Raw genomic sequence first — 22,428 nt, 5'->3', positions numbered from 1 at the left:
AGATATGTAGAAGAATACATATCAGCCTTAAGGCCCCTTTCACATTGAGGAGTTTTTCAGGCGGTACAGCGCTAAAAATAGCGCTGCTATCCCGCCTGAAAAACTCCTGCACTGCAGACTCAATGTGAAAGCCTAAGGGCTTTCACACTGAGGTGATGCGCTGGCGGGAGACAAAAAAATCTCCTGTCAGCAGCATCTTTGGAGCGGTGAGAGGAGCGTCATGTATACCGCTCCTTCCCATGGAAAACAATGGGAAACCGCGGCAATACCGCTATAGAGGCGCATCGCGGGCGTTATTAACCCTTTATCGGCCGCTAGCGGGGGTTAATACCGCACCGCTATCGGCTGATTCCCGCGGCAAACCCGGCGGTATAGTGCCGCTATTTTTAGCGGCGTTATACCGCCACCGCGGCTCCCGCCCCAGTCTGAAAGGGGCCTAACTGAGGAAAAACCTTTTTTTTTTCTTTCTTTTTTTTTAATTGGGGATATTTATTATAGCAAAAAGTAAAAAATATTGTGTTTTCTTCAAAATTGTTGCTCTTCTTTTGTTTATAGTGCAAAAAATAAAAACGGCAGGTGATAAAATACCACCAAAAGAAAGGTCTATTTGTGGGGAAAAAAGGACGTAAATTTTGTTTGGGTACAGGGCCGCACGACCGCGCAATTGTCAATTAAAGCGACACAGTGCCGTATCGCCAAAAAATGGCCTGGTCAGGAAGGGGGTAAATTCTTCCGGGGCTGAAGTGGTTACGTTTAACACTGATCCCCGATCCAGATCACAAGTGAGGAGCATTTTGAATGCAGTGTTAGAAATGCACACGTAACATGGGTTTCCCGCACCGCACCCAAAAATTGAAGTGCAGTTGATCCCTTCCCCTCCCAGCCCCTAAAGGCTGAATTCACACTGACCTGTGATAAAATTCACAGAAAAAGATGTACATTTTCATCCATTTTATGCGCATTTTAACGCACGTTGACTTGCTTTGATCTGCGTTTTAGTGCACTTGTAAAATCCAGTTTAACGCATAAACACATTGTGACGGTATCGGTATGATATCCCCGTCAACGTTCCCTTCTTCCCATAACGAAAATCACCCCAATATTCCACGAGGAGGGATATCCCTGGAATCGCCCAGAAAGCCACACATGAGACCAGCTTACTGCTTGAACAACACAGACTTTAATGTTATAACACACAGCTTATATGTCATTTCCAAAACTGTTACAATGACAAATCTCCGCCCCCCTCACACTGGGGCTTCCATACAGATGAGTAGGTAGACACGACGGGGCCGATGCTGAAACACATTTTCTTTAGACAATGACATCAATGACGCTGAGCACTAGCTGTACTGAATACATCAACCAGACCGCTCGACCCCGCATATAGAGAGATAATTACCACAATGAAGCAATCAGAATAATTAACACAAGCCACTTAAACCCAGCTCTCCTTCACACAACACAATAGATCAATTAACCTTTAGAAATAGTGAGGGGACATTAGCACATCAATAACCTGGCTAGCAGGGAGCAGTAAACTGAGACATATAGGCAAATGTATCACAATGGCCCCCCTTTTGCTCCCTGCTCCGGCAACCCCGGTTGGACCTTCCCTGGTCCAGTAGGGTTGACGGGTTCAGAGCTATTAGTCAGAGGTTAACTCCGTTTGGCATGACTGACCTCCCTTGGCAACTGCTTCAGACTCAGGTATGTCACCGGGTCGTCATATCACACGCGGGTCAGTCCCCAAGTCTTTGTGCGATCTGCAAAGTCACCAGAAGTCAGTGTGAAGACAGCGAATGGGTCTGTGCGCCGCCGTCTAGGTGTCCCGCTATGGGAGGGGGCAGGTTATGGCTCTGAAGTGACAATCCCAGGAGATTCATAAAAAGAAAAAGTTATATTTGTTGAAATGCTGTAGCACTGGTGCTCAGAGTCCGGGGGGGGGGGGAGGGGAATCAGAGCCCCATAAGGTCAGCCACCCCCTGCTCCCTCCGCAGCCGCCGGTTCTCCTCTTGGAGCTTCTCCAGCTCCATCTCCAGTTCATGCTGCTGTGACCTCAGGTGGTTGTTCTCCTCCTCCATGCGGCTTATGCACTCCTCCAGCTCTATGTACTCACGGATCAGCTCCTGCTTGCTCATGTCCTGCAGGCTCTCCACGTGGTCCTTCATCATCAGGAACTGGGTGGTGGTGTAAGGGGCCACCGGTGGGCCCTTGGCGAACATCTCGGCATGCATCTGGGACGCCCGCTGCGACTCCCTCTCCTCCAGTCGCTTCTTCTCCTCCCAGGTCAGCTTGTTATACGGCTTCCAGGACCTCTTCTTCTTGAAGGGTGGCCGGCGGTGCCTCTTTCTGCCCAGCTCCCTCCAGGGCCCCTCCGGCTCAGGGCTGTCGCCCATGACCAGCTGACAATGGTGTTCCCTGTTGTCCGTAATAACAGATTGTACCATGAGGGCTTCGTAAGGGGTGCCCAATGGTTCTTCCTGACCCAGCTCCTTTGGATCCCAAGCCGAGTCTACACAATGGGCTGCTGCTGGTGGGCGGTACCCAGGTTGAGACCAATTTGACCTGGTGTTGTCATTCATGGGGCAATTCTGCTTGAAGTGACCCAGCTGTTTGCACCGGAAGCAGCGTTGTTCGTTGCCCTCCTGGCGATGATAGCGAGGGCTAGATGTCACCGGTCTGTTAGGAGGTTGGTATCTAGCGGTTGGTGGGTGTGAGGGCACCGTTTGTGGTGGAGGTTGTTCCTGTGGTGTGACCTGGTTCGTCTTGCGAGTATCTGCATATTCATCCGCCAACTTCGCGGCCTCTGGTAGAGTCATGGGCCTGCGATCTCTCACCCAATCTTTGACGTCCGTCTGGATGTGATTGTAAAATTGCTCCAGGAGCATTAGTTGCAAAATGTCCTCTGCGGTGGTGGCCTGGCTGCTGTTAGCCCAGTTAGAGGCCGACCGGGACAATTGGCATGCCCATTCCGCATAAGAGTCTTTCGTGGTTTTGCGTGAGTCCCTGAACTTCTGTCGGTGGGACTCTGGGGTTACTGCATAACGAGCCAGGAGCACTTCTTTAACCCGGGCGTAGCTATGAATATCCTGATCTGGCACGGTCCGGAAAGCATCAGAAGCTTTGCCTGACAGTTTGCCTGACAATATTGCAACCCAGTCTCCTCTAGCTATTCGGTGCAGGTTACATTGTCGCTCAAAATCCGCCAGGAAGTTATCAATCTCACAGTCCTTTTCATCAAAAGCTTTAAAAGCGCTAAACGGAATCTTCCTTGCGTCTGCTGTGCTGTACTCACTGTTTGGAGAATGTGCGGCTGCTTGTTGGACTGCTGCCAGTTTTAACTGTAGTTCTGCGTCCCTTATTTGTTTATCCTTCTGTAGTTCTGCGTCTCTTATTTGTTTATCCTTCTGTAGCTCTGCGTCTCTTATTTCTTTAGCCTTCTGTAGTTCTGCGTCTCTTATTTCTTTATCCTCCTGTAGTTCTGCGTCCCTTATTTCTTTAGCCTTCTGTAGCTCTGCGTCTCTTATTTGTTTATCCTTCTGTAGTTCTGCGTCTCTTATTTGTTTATCCTTCTGTAGTTCTGCGTCCCTTATTTGTTTATCCTTCTGTAGCTCCGCGTCTCTTATTTGTTTAGCCTCCTTCGCTAACAGGTCCATCACTTTCAGTACCACATCTGGCGTTGGGTTCGGGCCGAACCAAGCTAGCTTCTCTCTCATTAGCTTGTTGGCTGGCGATTCCTCCTCCTGAATCACTGGTGTCTCCATCTCTTGTACTGCTGGCGTTGCTGCAATCCCGTCCTCCTGGTCTAGCTCCATTGATTCTGCTATGATGACCCGCTTGGTTTTGTTGCTAGCAATCCTTCCACGAACTTCCAGTAGTTCTTCCAGTGTCTGCTTGGAATCCGGGTGTGAAGGGGAATAGAAGGGAAAAATCCCACTGCTACCAACCAATTGTGACGGTATCGGTATGATATCCCCGTCAACGTTCCCTTCTTCCCATAACGAAAATCACCCCAATATCCCACGAGGAGGGATATCCCTGGAATCGCCCAGAAAGCCACACATGAGACCAGCTTACTGCTTGAACAACACAGACTTTAATGTTATAACACACAGCTTATATGTCATTTCCAAAACTGTTACAATGACAAATCTCCGCCCCCCTCACACTGGGGCTTCCATACAGATGAGTAGGTAGACACGACGGGGCCGATGCTGAAACACATTTTCTTTAGACAATGACATCAATGACGCTGAGCACTAGCTGTACTGAATACATCAACCAGACCGCTCGACCCCGCATATAGAGAGATAATTACCACAATGAAGCAATCAGAATAATTAACACAAGCCACTTAAACCCAGCTCTCCTTCACACAACACAATAGATCAATTAACCTTTAGAAATAGTGAGGGGACATTAGCACATCAATAACCTGGCTAGCAGGGAGCAGTAAACTGAGACATATAGGCAAATGTATCACACACATAAAAAAAACGTGCTTTTTATGTGTCCTGTTCACACTACAATGCTGTATTGATCTGCAGTGCGTTAAAATGCATAGCTGTTGCATTTTAATGCAACACAACACAGGTCAACTCAATTTTTTTAATGTGTTTGCGCGTCGCCCTCAATTTCACAAGTGCCTTAAAACGCAGATAAACGCATCTTAAATCATGCTTAAAATGGATAGAAAAGTACATTAATTTTCCTAGCATTTTATCGCAAATCAGTGTGAATTCAGCCTAATTCCTTTTCAACTTTTTATTTTAGGAAGTGGGTACCTTTATTTGATAGGTACTCGCTCCCGCTTCCTCAATCCTTGGCTAGGCAAGGATGATGTCATCTGGGCCCTCCCTTCCAATACCAGCAGCCTCCTGGCCACGTCAAAGTCCCAGCAGGCTGTAGGATCAGTCTCATGATCCGGAGCAGTGAGACATCAGTCACATCTAATGCCGCGTACACACGATCGGATTTTCCGTCGGGATAAACTCCGACTGATTTTTCCAATGGAATTACGTTCAAGCTGTCTTGCATACACACTGTCACACAAATTCCTACCGTCAAGAACGCGGTGACGAAGGAAAAACTCAGATGGGGCACACACACGCGATCGGAATATCCGATGAAAAAATTCCGTCTGACTTTTTCCATAGGAAATTCCGATCCTGTGTACGCGGCATAAGATGACAGAGCAGGGAATCCAAAGCCCCAGCAAAGAATCATCTCCAGAAAACACAGCGCTGGACTCCATGGGCAGGTAAGTACCTGTTTTTTTTAAGAGCCAGCAGTTACACCATTTAATTTTTTAAGAACACAAGTGAAGTTCATCCTAAGGCAATGGCAAAGCTATCAACGAATAAACAGATTCATAGTAAACATGTAAAAGTTGTTCTGGCCTGTAAGGGCTTCAGATATAGTTTTTAAGAAATTGCAGTTCCCCAATATTTGGAACGTTGTTGGTAGTCAAAACACGAAATGTTCTGGTTCATAAGGGCTACAGATATAGGGCTAGATTCATAGAGAGTTACGCCGGCGTATCAGTAGATACGCCGTCGTAACTCTGAATCGACGCCGTCGTAAAATTTAAGCGTATTCTGGAAACCAGATACGCTTAAATTAGGCTAAGATACGACCGACGTAAGTCTCCTACGCCGTCGTATCTTAGGGTGCATATTTACGCTGGCCGCTAGGTGGCGCTTCCGTCGATTTCAGCGTAGAATATGCAAATGAGCTGGATACGCCGATTCAAAAACGTACGTGTGCCCGGCGGATTTTTTTACGACGTTTGCGTAAGGCTTTTTCCGGCATAAGGTTACTCCTGCTATATGAGGAGCAACCAATGTTAAGTATGGATGTCGGGACAACGTCGATTTTTGCGCCGTTTACGTTGTTTGCGTACGTCGTTCGCGAATAGGGCTTTGCGTAAATTACGTTAACGTCGAAAGCATTGACTATTTGTGACGTGATTAGGAGCATACGCACTGGAATACGTTCACAGACGGCACATGCGCCGTTCGTTAGAGACGTCATTTACGTGGGGTCATGTTTTATTTACATAAAACACGCCCACCTCTTCAGAATTTGAATTCGGCGCGCTTACGCCGGCAGATGTAAGCTACGCCGCCGTAACGTAGGGCGCAGGTTTTTTGTGAATCCAGCCCCAGCCTCACTAAGTTACGGCGATACGCTACGCCTGCACAAACTTACGGCGGGCTATCTGAATCTAGCCCATAGTTTTCAAATAATCGTAGTTCCCCAACATCTGGAACGCTATCGGTAATCAAAACATGAAAGATCTGTTTCATAAGAGCTACAGATATATTTTTCAAGAAATTGTAGTTCCCCAATATTTGGAACGTTGTTGGTAGTCTAAGCATTAAAAATCTCATCCATAAGGGCTTCAGATATAGTATTAAAGAGATTGTAGTTCCCTAATATCTTGAACGCCGTTGGTAGTCTAAACATAAAAAATCTTATCCATAAGGGCTTCAGATATAGCTTTCAAGAAATTGTAGTTCCCCAATATCTGGAACGCCATTGGTAGTCTAAACACGAAAGATCTGGTTCAAAAAGCTACAGATATATTTTTCAAGAAATTGTAGTTCCCTAATATCTGGAATGCCGTTGGTAGTCTCAACATGAAAAATCTCATCCATAAGGGCTTCAGATATAGTATTAAAGAGATTGTAGTTCCCCAATATCTGGAACGCAGTTGATAGTCTAAACACAAAAGATCTGATTCAAAGGGCTACGGAAAAAGGTTTTAGGAAATTATAGTTCCCCAATATTTGGAATGTCATTGGTAGTCTATACACAAAAGATCTGGTCCATAAAGGCTTTAGATATAGTTTTCAAGAAAGTGTACTTCCCTAATATCTGGAACGCCGTTGGTAGCCTAAACACAAAAGATCTGGTTCAAAGGGCTACAGATATCGTTTTCAAGAAATTGTAGTTCCCCAATGTCTGGAACGCTGTTGGTAGTCTTAACACAAAAGATCTGGTCCATAAGGGCTTCAGATATAGTTTTTAAGAAATTGTAGTTCCCCGATATCTGGAACACCGTTGGTAGTCTAAACACGAAAGATCTGGTTCAAAGAGCTACAGATATATTTTTCAAGAAATTGTAGTTCCCCAATATCTGGAATGCCGTTGGTAGTCTAAACATGAAAGATCTGGTTTAAAGGGTTACGGATATAGTTTTCAAGAAATTGTAGTTCCCCAATATCTGGAACGCAGTTGATAGTCTAAACACAAAAGATCTGATTCAAAGGGCTACGGAAAAATGTCATTGGTAGTCTATACACAAAAGATCTGGTCCATAAAGGCTTTAGCTATAGTTTTCAAGAAAGTGTACTTCCCTAATATCTGGAACGCCGTTGGTAGTCTAAACACGAAAGATCTGGTTCAAAGGGCTACAGATATAATTTTCAAGAAATTGTAGTTCCCCAATGTCTGGAACGCTGTTGGTCTATACACAAAAGATCTGGCCCATAAGGGCTTCAGATATAGTTTTCAAGAGATTGTAGTTCCCCAATATCTGGAACGTCATTGGTAGGCTAAACACGAAAGATCTCATCCATAAGGTTTTCAGATATAGTTTGCAAGAAATTGTAGTTCCTCAATATCTGGAATGCTGTTGGTAGTCTAAACACGAAAGGTCTGGTCCATAAGGGCTTCAGATATAGTTTTCAAGAAATTGTAGTTCCCCTATATCTGGAACACCATTGGTAGTCTAGACACAAGAGAGCTAGATGGTCACGTGACTTACCCTTAGGCACATCCATAGGATTGAGGCTCCCCAGAAGGTCTCTGACATACAGGCCATCTCCATCCTCCTTACTTAGCCAGTTATTACAGGGGAAATAGAATCTCAGATGAGGTCTGTTCATGTCTGTAACTATCGCACGGTCCAGGTACCAGCCGGCATTCAGGCCTGTGTTATCATGCTCAATCCTAGAAAAAAAAATGGCGGGACTCAGGTACCTTTTGCAAGTCATTTTTTTTCTATTCCATTTTGTTGGCTACAATACTAACAAAGAATATATTTATATAATGCAAATAGATAGCATAGCTCCCATCTTCCCAGTTTTATAACAAATTCCTCTTTCCTGTCTTCCTCACAGCTGTCCCTTTTTTAGGTGTGCAGTATATATTTCTTTAAAAATTCTCCCACCTAAAGTGAGACTAACATCGCACTAGTAACTTCACCAAACCCCACTCCAAATCTCCTGAGACTTGACAGTCAGAGGCAGTACACTGAATTCACACTGACTTGCGAAAAAAATGCACTTCCATATCTACAGCCTCACGCAGATAAAGACAGCCTCCCATAGACATAGGAGTGCCTAAGCACTCTAATTCCCTGTACACACGGTTGGGATTCCCGACGGGCAGGGCCGGATTCCTCACAAATCCACCAAGGCCAGGCCTCAGGGTGGCAGTGGGTGCAGGGGAGGCGCCGGTTGTAACACACAGCGGGAGACTGCTGTGTCACGGAGCTCACTGTGAAAAGTTTGGGCGTGCTGTGATAAAAGTCCCGCCCTCCTCCTAGTCCAGCTTGTGTGATATAGGCAGTGTTCTGTCTATCACACAAGCTGGTCTAGGAGGAGGGTGGGACTTTTATCACAGCGCGCCCAAACTTTTCACAGTGAGCTCTGTGACACAGCAGGAGCAGGAGATGCCCGATGTGCGTAATGCACACACTGACTGGTGAGGCTACGGTACATTGTTTGGCACAGTAAGGCTGTAATGATGGTGAGGGGGGCTGTAATGATGGTGAGGGAGGTTGTAATGATGGTGAGGGAGGCTGTAATGATGGTGAGGGGGACTCCAATGTGGGCACAGTAAGGCAGCAATGATGGTGAGGGAGGCTCCAATGAGGGCACAGTAAGGCAGCAATGATAGTGAGGGAGGCAGCAATGATATTGAGGGAGGCTGCAATGAAGGCACAGTAAGGCAGCAGTGTAATGGCGAGGCTGCAATGAGGGCACAGTAAGGCTGCAATGATGGTGAGGCGGCAATGATGGGCACGGTGAGGCGGCAATGATGGGCACGGGTTGGGGGACTTTACGTTTTTTTGGGGCGGGGGCAGCATTGAAGGACCCGGCCTTGGGGCGGCAAAGGGAGTAAATCCGGGCCTGCCGACGGGTCAAGGTCCGTCAAGAACCTGCTCTCCCGAACTCACTTAATCTAAGTCAGACCAATATATGACAGCCCAATAATACAGATGATATCATCATCCTGCTTCTTTGGGGGCTCCACCAATGATTCCACCACCTATAACCAGGTAGGAGGGTTATTTTGGAGGGGCTGTTAATAGGATGTACAGTACTTCTCTAAAATATTGGCTAAGTCCACTGTGGTTTGACACAGGCACTCTAAGAGCGGATTCCTACCTTATCTTCTTGAGGGGCCCAACATTATTGGTTTTAACCCGAAACACGTCGGTTTTTGTCCTCTCGAATGCCGTTCTACTCCTAAAACATACATAGGTCAAAAAGTTAGGGCAAAGTGTTGGCAATAAACCTCAACAGCAACACAAAACACTTACAACACAAATAACTAAACCCCAAAAAAGAAAGCACTTTGGTTAGTGATAAGTCCATAGGTCACTCTCATGCCAGGAAGGTGGAGAAAAAACTGGGCAACCATCTTTGGAAGAAATGCAATGATTAAACAATATGGAGGGCACGGCGAGGAGATAATACATTGCTTCCAAATGTGTTTCTCGTCATCGAAAAACCTTAAAAAACAAAAACAGCTGAGGATTCCAGACATTACAAAATCCTCTCAGACTACAGGTGGAATCTCTTTAACGACGCGCAAGCTTATTTACCGGCTCAGTCCTCCCAAAACTGATATTTTATAACTGGGCTCACCCACTGTCGTCCTATACCTTATAGCCGGCGAGTTCGCAACTCTGCCGACTTTCTAACCATTACCCAACCAATCGGAGATGGATATTCTGTAGAATATAAGAAGCCAGTGGATGATTAACTCTCAGAAGCTTTTGAGAGTTGCAGATCTGCAAAGTTGCTGCTCCAGAACTAGACTCAATCAATGGCATCCTTCCATCAATGCCTTCTTTATTTTTATTTTTTATTTTTTTAAGTGTATTTTGTGCGTGTACTCGAGAGAGGAGCCGGACTGCAGGAGTTGGGAGTAGGCAGGCCTCCCCCAGAGGCAATCTGCCACCTTACTCCATGCCCCGGGTGGCAATGGCGGGTGTGTGAGGGGGTCCTCCCACACAGCCCACCCTACCTGCTCCGCTTTGAAGCCCAACGTGGGCAGAGGGACTCCCTATAAGGGAGTGAGAGAATCTAGCCCGCTCAACCAGCCCCGTTAGTCCTTCGCCTCTCTTTTGAGAGACCGCGTGGTCAAAGTGCGTGCATGTTAACCCAATTTCGAGTGCTTGTAAGTGTGGTGGTTTTTGTGGGAGGGGGGTGGGCGTACTAAGCGCAGGCTTACCTCGCATAGCACACCCACCGGGAGCTGGGCTGAGACCACCAAACTCATTTCACATGTAGCTGAGACCGGGATCCGAACCCCTAGCTGCAGAGGTGAATGGCTTGTCAGCGCAGTGCCAATCGCGTTGAGCCACCGCAGCTCCCCTCAATGCCTTCTTTAATAGGTATGTTGCTCTTAGACGGATTGAGCTTTGGTACCCAGCAATGAATTCAATATCGGTATCGGGTGGAGTGACCCTTTAAAAAGGCGGTACAAAGAGCAACAGCAATATACAAAATAAGCCACGGCAACCAATCGGGCTTTCGTTTATGGAAGTCAGTATAATGGAGGAAAAACTTTGATTGGTTGCAACAAATGACCGCACTTTGCATATCACTCTTTTTTTTCACAAAATAAGCCTGCAGAAGAACATTTTTGAAAACTGGTGAAAAGAAAAAGATGAGAATCTTTCTAATAACCAATCAGCGACTAGGACAGTGACTGCTAATATTTGCCTAAAGTGATGCCAACCTTCTTCCAGTTCACCAGTATACAGAAATGGCATTATATAGAAGCACTGTGGGTATTTCTTAAAGCGGCTTTGCATTTTTTATTTATTGGATGCTGGTCTATCTTTACAAGCATACCTAGCGAGCTGTGTACTCCGGGCCATCCCTGCACTGGAGGTTGTATCTATAAAATGCCTAGAACATTCATGCGGACAAGGCATATTTAGGTTCTAGAGCTGTGAAGCGTCAGCAGGAAACGGGCTCTTCCTTGGTGGGCAATTTTTTACATACATATGGCCTGGACATCACTACCACCTACCTGACACAAGGGGTCATAGAGACCAATATTGGTTTTCATTTGAAGGAAACCTGTGCACTGATGAAGTATTGGAAAATATGACAATTGTCCGATGAAGCATACAAATGGTCGGATTTTCCGACAAAACCTTGCCGTCACACAATTCCCATCGGAAAATCCTATCGTGTGTATCGGCCTTTAGATACTATCCCTCAACAAATAAGCATGTTAAAGGGGCTGTAAAGGTAAAATTTTTTTACCTCAGTGCAGTCCTCCTTCACTTACCTCATCCTTCCATTTTGCTGTTAAATGTCCTTATTTCTTCTGAGAAATCCTCACTTCCTGTTCTTCTGTCTGTAAGTTTTTTTTTCTTTTTTTTTCCCCTCTCTCTCTTTTCCCTATACTATCTCTATTTTCCTTTTTTCCTTTCTAATTTAAATCTGTTATAACTAGAATGGTCCTTAAGACCATATAGAGATTCAGTGCTTAGATTCTAAGTTGGATTTGAATATGACTACAAACGATTTAACTACTTGCCGACCAGCCGCCGCAGTTCTACGGCAGCAGGTCGGCTCCCCTGCGCGAGAGCTCGTACTATAATGTCGGCTCTCTAAGCGGCCACTAGGGGCGCGCGCGCCCCCCGCTCATCCCTGACTCCCGTGCGATCGCCGCCAGGCACCTGCAATTGCTCGTTACAGAGCGAGGACCGGGAGCTGTATGTGTAAACACACAGCTCCCGGTCCTGTCAGGGAAGAAAGTCCTGACTGTCTGTTCATACAATGTATGAACAGCGATCAGTCATTTCCCCTAGTGAGGCCACCCCCCCCCTACAGTTAAAACACACCCAGGGAACATACTTAACCCCTTCCCCACCCCCTAGTGTTAACCCCTTCCCTGCCAGTGGCATTTTTATAGTAATCCAATGCATTTTTATAGCACTGATTGCTATAAAAATGCCAATGGTCCCAAAAATGTGTCAGAAGTGTCCGCCATAATGTCACAGTACCGAAAAATCGCTGATCGCCGCCATTTCTAGTAAAAAAAAAAAATATTAATAAAAATACCATAAAACTACCCCCTATTTTGTAAACGCTATAACTTTTGCGCAAACCAATCAATGAACGTTTATTGCGATTTTTTTTTTACGAAAAATGGGTAGAAGAATACGTATCGGCCTAAACTGAGGAAAACATTTTTTTTTATATATATTTTTGGAGGGTATTTATTACAGCAAAAAGTAAAAAATATTCATTTTTTTCAAAACTGTTTTTGTTTATAGCGCAAAAACTAAAAACCGCAGAGGTGATCAAATACCACCAAAAGAAAGCTCTAATTGCGGGAAAAAAAGGACGCCAATTTTGCTTGGGAGCCACGTCGCACGACCACGCAATTGTCAGTTAAAGCGACGCAGTTCCGAATCACAAAAAGTGCTCTGGTCTTTGACCAGCAATATGGTCCGGGGGTTAAGTGGTTAATGATGCAATTGAGAAAACTCGAAAGCATAACTTTTTCTTTAATATATAACTGAATATCTATTGTATTGCAATATTAGATATTATTGTTGTATTTGTATGTACTGTATATAAAATCTCAATAAAAACATTGAAACATAAATGTCCTTATTTCTTCTGAGAAATCCTCACTTCCTGTTCTTCTGTCTGTAACTCCACACAGTAATGCGAGGCTTTCTCCCTGGTGTGGAGTGCCGTGCTCGCCCCCTCCCTTGGACTACAGGAGAGTCAGGACACCCACTAACACACAGCTCCTTTCTCTATCTGCAACGTAGAGAGCGTCCTGACTCTCCCGTAGTCCAAGGGAGGGGGCGAGCACGACACTCCACACCAGGGAGAAAGCCTTGCATTACTGTGTGGAGTTACAGACAGAAAAACAGGAAGTGAGGATTTCTCAGAAGAAATTAGGACATTTAAAAGCAAAATGGAAGGATGAGGTAAATGAAGGAGAACTGCACCAAGGTAAAGGAAGCGATTTAGGAGAAAATAAATTGTACCTTTACACGCCCTTTAAGAAAATCCTAATGACATCAGAGCCAATTTGCCAATTTTTTTCTGGGTTAGTGACAGTAAAAGTACTGAAGCCATTGGATTAGCATGACAGCAAGACAACAAGTATTTTTAGGAGGGAAGGTCAACAATGGCAGCCTCCATGGTAAATTAGTATAGCCCTTTGAAACCAAGAGTCTATTTTGTATTTCTTCCACAAGGTGGCAATGTGATCTAATTTTAGTATCGCTAGCCCACTAAGAATTCAGTAAATGAAATAATGAAATAAGAACAACTGTGCGTGCATCTATGTGTATAGGTTTAAAAGAAAAAAAATAAATATAATATAATATATATATATATATATATATATATATATATATATATATATATATATATATATATATATATATATATATATATATATATATATATAGAGAGAGAGAGAGAGAGAGAGATAGATATCTCTATATATATATATATATATATATATATATAAAAATATAGCTATATCTATATATATCTATATATATCTATCTATATATATATATATATATATATATATATATATATATATATATATATTGATATATATCTCTATATACATAGATATTTCTATATCTTATCTATAGCTATATATATATATATAAATAAATAAATAAATAAATATAAATATATATATATATATATATATATATATATATATATATATATATATATATAGATACCGTATATAAATATGCATAAATATATACAGAGGCTGGAAACAATGCAAAACCAAAATGTCAGGTTTGGGTGGGGATGGCCTTTAATCTTACAGCGGGAGAGCTGTTAAAAAATACCCACATTACCCATATAATATTTTATATTATTTTACAGTAAATAAATTATCTCAATTCAAAAATAAGATAAAAAATAAAAAAATTCTTCAGCAATTTTGCTATAAATACATTATCATATCTATCAGAATTTAATTTTCGATTCTGTCTCCTTTTTAATCGTTTAGGCTTATAAATGTCCAAAATATCACACCAGGGTGATAATACCAACTGCTTAATCAATTTAAAAAAAGGAAAAGAAGAATATTCTGCAGGGCAGTTGGCAGGAGATTGTTGGGGTAATGAAGAGACAGGAGAGGCTTCTGCCATGGCTGCACCCCTAATACCACAGTACTCAAGAGGGGAAGCCTCTCCTGCCTCAGGTGGACCCTATTCCACTGCACAGTATTAGCAGTCTTGCATGTTTCAGGCACCGGGAGCTAGAGCTATATAGGCAAGAGTTACAAGAAGGACTGAGACAGTGTGTAAATTTGCGAGGATGGTGTCACCGTTCTGGTTGTGCATTGCGGCACCTTATATTTAGAATTACACTGCAATATAATTCACATAGTACCATGTGTTGCAATAATGTGAAAAAAAACATGTCTTACAATGGATCTAGCAAGTTTTAATTTTTAAGTTAAGTTTAAGTTTTAAAAACACTTTGTAAAGTTTTTTTATGTTATCTGAAGTCCATTAAGAAGATTACTTTTATGGTTAGGGGGTTAGTGTTAGACTTGGGGGTTAGAAGGGTTAGATTTGGAAGGGTTGCGGGGTAGAGGGTTAGGATTAGCGTTAGAAATTTTACGGTAAGAGCATTAGGGGTTAGAGTTAAAGGGTTGGGGGTTAGAAGGTTGGGGTTTGAATAGTTAGAGTTAGAAGAGTTAGGTGGGTTGGGGGTTAGAGGGTTAGAGTTGGGGGGCTAGGGTTGGAGATAAGAGTGTTGAGGATCAAAAAGGTTACAGTTAGTGGGTTAGGGTTAGAAGGGTTAGGCCTCGTACACACGATAGGTTAACCAGAGGAGAACGGTCTGAAGGACCGTTTTCATCGGTCCAAACCGATCGTGTGTAGGCCCCACAGGTTATTTAACCTTCGGATAAAAAAATGTCAACTTGCTTTAAAATGTAACTGATGGATTCCTAACCGATCAAAACCGATCGTTAGTACGCACAACCATCGGTTAAAAATCCAGGCATGCTCAGAATCAAGTCGACGCATGCTTGGAAGCATTTTTCAGCACGTCGTTGTGTTTTACGTCACCGCGTTCTGACACGATAGTTTTTTTAACTGATGGTGTGTACGCAGGACGGACCATCAGTCAGCTTCATAGGTTAACCTAGAACAACGGTCCTTCAGACCGTTGTCCTCTGGTTAACCTATCGTGTGTACGAGGCCTTAGAGTTAGTGGGTTAGTATTAGAAGGGTTAGGGTTAAAGTTAGTGGGTTAGGGTTAGAGTTAATGGGTTAGGGTTAGAAGGGTTAGGATTAGATTTAAAAAGGTTAGGGTTAGAGAAAGAGCATTAGAGGTTAAAAGGTTAGAGTTAAAGGATTAGAGAAAAGAGTTAGAGGGGTTGATGGTTAGAAGGTTAGGGTTTGAATGGTTTGAGTTAGAAGGGCTAAGATTAGGTGGGTTGGGAGTTAGAGGGTTAGGGATAGAAGGGTTAGAGATTGAGGGCTAGGGTTAGAGATAAGAGTGTTAAGGGTTAAAAGGGTTAGGGTTAGAAGGGTTAGAGTTAGTGGGTTAGGGTTAGAAGGGTTAGGATCAGATTTAAAAAGGTTAGGGTTAGAGTAAGAGCATTAGGGGTTAGAAGGTTAGGGTTAGAGTTATTGGGTTAGGGTTAGAGTTAGTGGGCTAGGGTTAAAAGGGCGAGGATTCGATTTAGAAAGGTTAGGGTTATAGTAGGAGCATTAAAGGTTAGAGTTAAAGGTTTAGAGTTCAAGAGTTAGAAGGGTTGGTGGTTAGAAGGTTAGGGTTTGAATGGTTAGCGTTAGAAGGACTAGGGCTAGTTGGGCTGGGGGTTAGAGGGTTAGGGATATAAGGTTGCAAAACAAAAGAAAGGATTCTTTTGGACAGCCGCACTCCGAACAAAAGTGCCTATATTGTAAAAATCCAAGATAGAAAAACAGCACTACATGTCACAGCATACCAGCAGAGCTGACGCGTTTCACACTGTATTTAGTGTTTAATCATAGCTGATAGAAGGGTTAGAGTTGGAGGGCTAGGGTTTGACAGAAGAGTGTTGAGGGTTAAATGGGTTAGGGTTAGAAGGGTTAGGGTTAGAGTTAGTGGGTTAGGGTTAGAAGGGTTAGGATCATATTTAAAAAGGTTAGGGTTAGAGTAAGAGCAATAGGGATTAGAGGGTTAGGGTTAAGGGGTTAGAGTAAAGAGTTATAAGGGTTGGTGGTTAGAAGCTTAGGGTTTGAATGGTTAGAGTTAGAAGGGCTAGGGTTAGGTGGGTTGGGGGTTAGAGGGTTAGGGTTAGAAATAAGTGTTGAGGGTTAAAAGGGTTAGAGATAGTGGGTTAGGGTTAGAAGGGTTAGAGTTAGTGGGTTAGGGTTAGAAGGGTTAGGATTTGATTTAAAATGGTTAGGGTTAGAGGGTTAGGATTAAAGAGTTAGAGTAAAGAGTTAGAAGGGTTGGTGGTTAGAAGGTTAAAGTTTAAATGGTTAGAGTTAGAACGGCTAGGGTTAGGTGGGTTGGGGGTTAGGGTTAGAAGGTTAGAGTTGGAGAGCTAGGGTTAGAGATAAGAGTGTTGGGGGTTAGAGTGTCAGAGTTAGAAGGGTTAGAGTTAGAAGGGTTAGGGATATAGTTACTGTCAAGCCTCGTACACACGATAGGTTAACCAGAGGACAACGGTCTGAAGGACCGTTGTCATAGGTTAACCGATGAAGCTGACTGATGGTCCATCACGCGTACACACCATAGGTTAAATAACTGATCGTGTCAGAACGTGGTGACGTAAAACACAACGACGTGCTGAAAAAAACAAAGTTCAATGCTTCCAAGCATGCGTCGACTTGATTCTGAGCATGCGCTGGTTTTTAACCGATGGTTGTGCCTATTAACGATCGGTTTTGAGCTATCGGCTACCAATCCATAGGTTAATTTTAAAGCCAGTGGTCTTTTTTTTAACCTATGGTTAAATAACCTATGGGGCCCACACACGATCGGTTTTGACTGATGAAAACGGTCCTTCAGACCATTGTCCTCTGGTTAACTTATCGTGTGTACAAGGCCTTAGTGGGTTAGGGTTAGAAGGGTTAGGATTTGATTTAAAAAGGTTAGGGTTAGAGTAAGAGCATTAGGGGTTAGAGGATTAGGATTAAAGAGTAAAGAGTTAGAAGGGTTGGTGGTTAGAAGGTTAGGGTTTAAATGGTTAGAGTTAGAACGGCTAGGGTTAGGTGGGTTGGGGGTTAGGGTTAGAAGGTTAGAGTTGGAGAGCTAGGGTTAGAGATAAGTGTTGAGGGTTAAAAGGGTTATAAATAGTGGGTTAGGGTTAGAAGGGTAAGAGTTAGTGGGTTAGGGTTAGAAGGGTTTGGATTTGATTTAAAAAGGTTAGGGTTAAAGTAAGAGCATTAGGGGTTAGAGGGTTAGGATTAAAGAGTTAGAGTAAAGAGTTAGAAGGGTTGGTGGTTAGAAGGTTAGGGTTTAAATTGTTAGAGTTAGAACTGCTAGGGTTAGGTGGGTTGGGGTTAGGGGTAGAAGGTTAGAGTTGGAGAGCTAGGGTTAGAGATAAGAGTGTTGGGGGTTAGAGGGTCAGAGTTAGAAGGGTTAGAGTTAGAAAGGTCAGGGGTTGTAGGGTTAAAGGTTAAAAAGTTAGGGTTCGGGTTAGTACTGGAGAGCTATGAGATGTGTTTAGCTAGACTCAACCTTTCTTTAACTGAGATGTTATAGCAAAATTGCTGAGGGGAAATTCATATTTTTTTCCCCATCCTATTTTGTCAAAACCCTTCAAATACATGAAATGCGCACTCTTGCTCTTACAGAATCTCTTTTTAATAAATTATAATAAATCATAATTTATTTCAGTAAAACTGCTGCTGAACCACAACACCCATCATTCCTTTTGTTATGGGATAACTGGACTATTAAAACACATAAGGCTCAAGTCAGAACACTTGGGCAAGGGATCAGGATCTTTTTTTTTCATCTATGACCTGAGGCCAGTCACTTCACTGGGTATATGTATGGAAGGGTTTACAACCACTTTAACTTTGTGAACTGAGCCTATGATTGTAATACATAAAGAGATAGCAAACGGTTTTATATATAAAATCTCTTACCTTTACCCTCACCTTCCTTGTGCTTCAACATTGGTCATCACAGAACCGGGGAGCTGAAAATACTGTATTACTTTGTTTACATTATGCCTGTCTACATCTGCTCTGTAGCTGCAGACAGAGGCGGCTCTAGGCTTTGTGAGGCTTTAGGCAAAACTTGACATGGTGCCCCACTCACACCCATGATGGGAAAAATAATTCAAGGACAAGAGCCTCTTCCCTACAACCCTGGCAGGTGGTTGTGGGGGTCTGCGGGCGGGGGGCCTATCGGAAACTGGAAGCCCCCTTTAACAAGGTGGCCCCCAGATCCTGCCCTTTATTAACTAAGGGGCGGGGGCCACTCAGAGATATCAACTTGTGAACCCGCCCCCTTGTGACGTCATTGACTAAGGGCATGCTGGGTTATTGATGTCACAAGGGGTGGTGTCACTGATATTCACTGGTTGTTAGGGACGCTGGCGGCCCCGCTCCTGAGTCAGGGCTCTTAACGCTGCCTGAGCACAGCGGCGTTAAGGTCCCCTGTCCCTCAAAACATGGGCATTGGGTAAGTTAGGCGGCCGCGAGGCCCCTGTGTGTGCGAGGCCTTAGGCGACTGCCTAATTTGACTAATTAAAAAGCCGCCTCTGGCTGCAGACAAGGACTAAGCACAGCAATCAAGACATTTTCTCCACATTCCATTAATATTAAGAGTTGGTACATGATGAAAAGTAACCAGACAGGGGAGAAGTATCGTACCCCCAGAATAGAGTATTACTGCTGAGAAGGGGCCTCAGGCCGCCACCTGACTGAGCTCAGAAGGAACAATTTTTTATCCATATTAAGGAAACAGCAGTTATGGCAATTTTAGCTTCAGTTTGCAATATAAAGTGGGGCAATAACCTTGACAAAGTATGGTGATTACAAATGAAATGGCAACTGGAAAGTTTACAGCCTAGAGTAAAGTGCAGTAAAAGCTGAGAATATGCTGGTTATTGTTTGATTTGCTCTACATACCTGTTTGTTTTAATGTCTATGCGGCAATGCACTCATGTAATCACTAGAGAGCGGTAACTGCTATAAGCAGTCAGCTCCTGGATGAGCTTAGATGTATACAGCAGGGCTCAAAATTTCAAGTCCTGAGCTACTAGCCAGGCCTCAGGGGTTACTCGCCACCAGTTCCCCCGCCCAGTCCCTAATTCCGCCCTTAAACACGCCCTCATAAATCTTATGAAATGACACTTAAATGTTTTATGCAGAATTAAGTTGAGTTGAGAGCTATCTTAATATAGCGGTCTTACCCCGAAGGGTCCCAAGTTATAAACATAAATATTAACAACAACAACTGTATCCATGCCCACCAATGCAGGCTGCCTGTGCCCACCAATGCACTGTTGTGCCCACCAATGCAGACTTGTGTCCACTATGCAGCTGTGTGTTCACCATGCAGCCTTATGCCCACCATGCAGCCTTGTGTCCACCAATGCAGCCTTGTGTCCACCAATGCAGCCTTGAGCCCACCAATGCAGCCTTGTTTCCACTATGCAGCTGTGTGTCCACCATACAGCCTTATGCCCACCATGCAGCCTTTTGCCCACCATGCAGCTGTGTGTCCACCATGCAGCCTTGTGTCCACCATGCAGCCTTGTGTCCACCAATGCAGCCTTGTGTCCACCAATGCAGCCTTGTGTCCACCAATGCAGCCTTGTGTCCACCAATGCAGCCTTGTGTCCACCATGCAGCCTTGTGTCCACCATGCAGCCTTATGCCCACCATGCAGCCTTTTGCCCACCATGCAGCCTTGTGTTCACCAATGCAGCCTTGTGCCCACCAATGCAGCCGTTTGCCCACCATGCAGCTTTGTGCTCACCATGCAACCTGTGTCCACCCACTATGCAGCCCACCTGCGCAGGGGAGGAGAGGAACAAGAGAGCCATCCGGATGATCAGAGCACAGCGCAGGGAACACAGCGATAACAGCTTTCATTTAAATTGCCGTGTTCCCGCAGCTCAACGTCATATACAGCCCCGCCTCCTGGCCGGGGTAACTTTGATTGACAGATCACCCGTCACCGGGATTGAATAGGTGATCTGTCAATCAAAGTCCCCGGGACCAGGAGGCGGGGCTATATCTGACAGCGAGCAGCGGGAAACACGGCAATGTGAAATGAAAGCTGTTATAGTTGTGTTCCCTGCGCTGCGCTCTGATCATCCGGCCAGCACTTTCTCTTTCTCTTCCCCTCCGCGATCGCTGGGAGAAGGACCCCCATTCCACCCAGGCTGTCGGCGGTGCTCGCCCCCCCCGCTCATAGGCAGCCCTTCCTTGCCAGCCCTCAAAATCCACTCGCAAGATGCGAGAAGGTGAGTGGAATTTTTGAGGGCTGGTATACAGTATAGTAGAGAGCACAAGAGACCGAAAACAAAGAGGGTATTAGGGATCCCTCTATATCAGGGGTCTCCAAACTTTCTAAAGAAAGGACCGGTTTATTGTTCTTCAGACTTTAGGGGGGCCGGAATGTGCACAGTGGGAGTGGAAATTTCCCTTGCATCAGTGGGAGTAAACATCACCACATTTGGTATTAAGGGGAGGAATAGTGTCCCATCATTAGTATCATAGAGAGGAATAGTGCCCCATTATTGCTGTCAGTGAGAGAAATGATGCCCCATTGTTGGTGTCAGATGGAAGAATGGTATCTTGTATCAGTGGGAGGAATAGTGCGCCTTTATTGGTGTCAGTGAGCGAAATGATGCCCCATTTTTTCGTGTCAGATGACAGAATAGTTTCTCTTATTAGTGGGAGGAATAGTACCCCATTATTGTTGTCAGTGGGAGAAATTATGCCCCATTGTTGGTGTCAGATGACAGAATAGTGTCTTGTATCAGTGGGAGGAATAAAGCCCCATTATTGAATAGTGTCTTGTATCAGTTCTATATTTTTTTTCCGATGGAATTCCGTCGGAATTCTGATGTGATTTGGCCGGGCAAAAGCCAGATTGTGTGTACGCATTAGGCGTGTTGGGGGTTAAAAAGTGTAATTTTTCTGTCTAATTTCTGGCCATGCTTTGCCTTCTAATACTGACAGAATGTGGAGCAGACGTGTTATTTTTCTTAGTCCCAGGGGTAGATTCAGATAGAATTTACGCCGGCGTATCCATAGATACGCCGCGTAAATTTAAATCTGCGCCTGCATATCTACTTTCTGTATTCAGAAAGCAAGATACGCCGACATTTGCCTAAGATACGACTGGCATAAGTCTCTTACGCCGTCGTATCTTAGGGTGCATTCTCACGCTGGCCGCTAGGTGGCGCTCCCGTAGTTTTCAGCGTAGAGTAGGCAAATTACCTACTTACGTCGATTCACAAACGTACGTGCGCCCGGCGGTAGTTTTTTACGTCGTTTGCGTAAGTCGTTTTCGTCGTAACGTTGCTCCTGCTATTAGGAGGCGCAGCCAATGTTAAATATGGACGTCGTTCCCGCGCCGAGTTTTGAATTTTTACGTAGTTTGCGTAAGTCGGTCGCGAATACGGATGGACGTAATTTACGTTCAGGTCGAAATCTCTGTCAAAATTAATGGTACAACTATCTGCCCATCCCCACATGTCAAGGTCCTAGGAGTAGTCCTGGACTCTGAACTCTCCTTTAAGCCTCACGTTCAATCAATGTCCAAATCTTGCCGCCTCAACCTTCGCAACATCTCCAAAATACGCCCCTTTCTAACCAATGACACCACAAAACTCTTAATTCACTCCCTGGTCATCTCTCGCCTCGATTACTGCAACTCCCTCCTCATTGGCTTACCGCTGCATACTCTATCCCCCCTTCAGTCCATCATGAATGCTGCTGCCAGACTCATCCACCTTACCAACCGCTCTGTCTCTGCTACTCCTCTCTGTCAATCCCTCCATTGGCTTCCACTCACCCAAAGAATTAAATTCAAACTACTAACTACTACCTACAAAGCCATCCACAACTCTGCCCCCAGCTACATCACTGACCTAGTTTCTAAATACCAACCTGTACGTTCTCTTCGTTCTTCTCAAGACCTCCTACTCTCTAGCTCTCTCATCACCTGCTCCCATGCTCGTCTCCAGGAC

At 44.4% G+C, this 22,428-nt stretch overlaps 1 protein-coding gene across 1 annotated transcript in view; it reads right to left on the bottom strand.

Annotated features, from left to right (window-relative positions):
• Window positions 1-22,428, bottom strand: part of LOXHD1 (lipoxygenase homology PLAT domains 1) — a 328,148-nt gene that overhangs the window by 216,245 nt on the left and 89,475 nt on the right. The window contains exons 5-6 of the mRNA XM_040336339.1: window positions 9,402-9,482; window positions 7,775-7,959 (exon numbers count right to left, since the gene is read on the bottom strand). Of these exons, the coding sequence (XP_040192273.1) occupies window positions 7,775-7,959; window positions 9,402-9,482 (266 nt within the window). The remainder of the gene's footprint in view (window positions 1-7,774; window positions 7,960-9,401; window positions 9,483-22,428) is intronic.

The sequence above is a fragment of the Rana temporaria genome, chromosome 1 (genome assembly GCF_905171775.1).
Source record: "Rana temporaria chromosome 1, aRanTem1.1, whole genome shotgun sequence".
NCBI classification, from domain to species: domain Eukaryota; kingdom Metazoa; phylum Chordata; class Amphibia; order Anura; family Ranidae; genus Rana; species Rana temporaria.
This window is presented reverse-complemented; position numbering and strand designations above follow the sequence as displayed.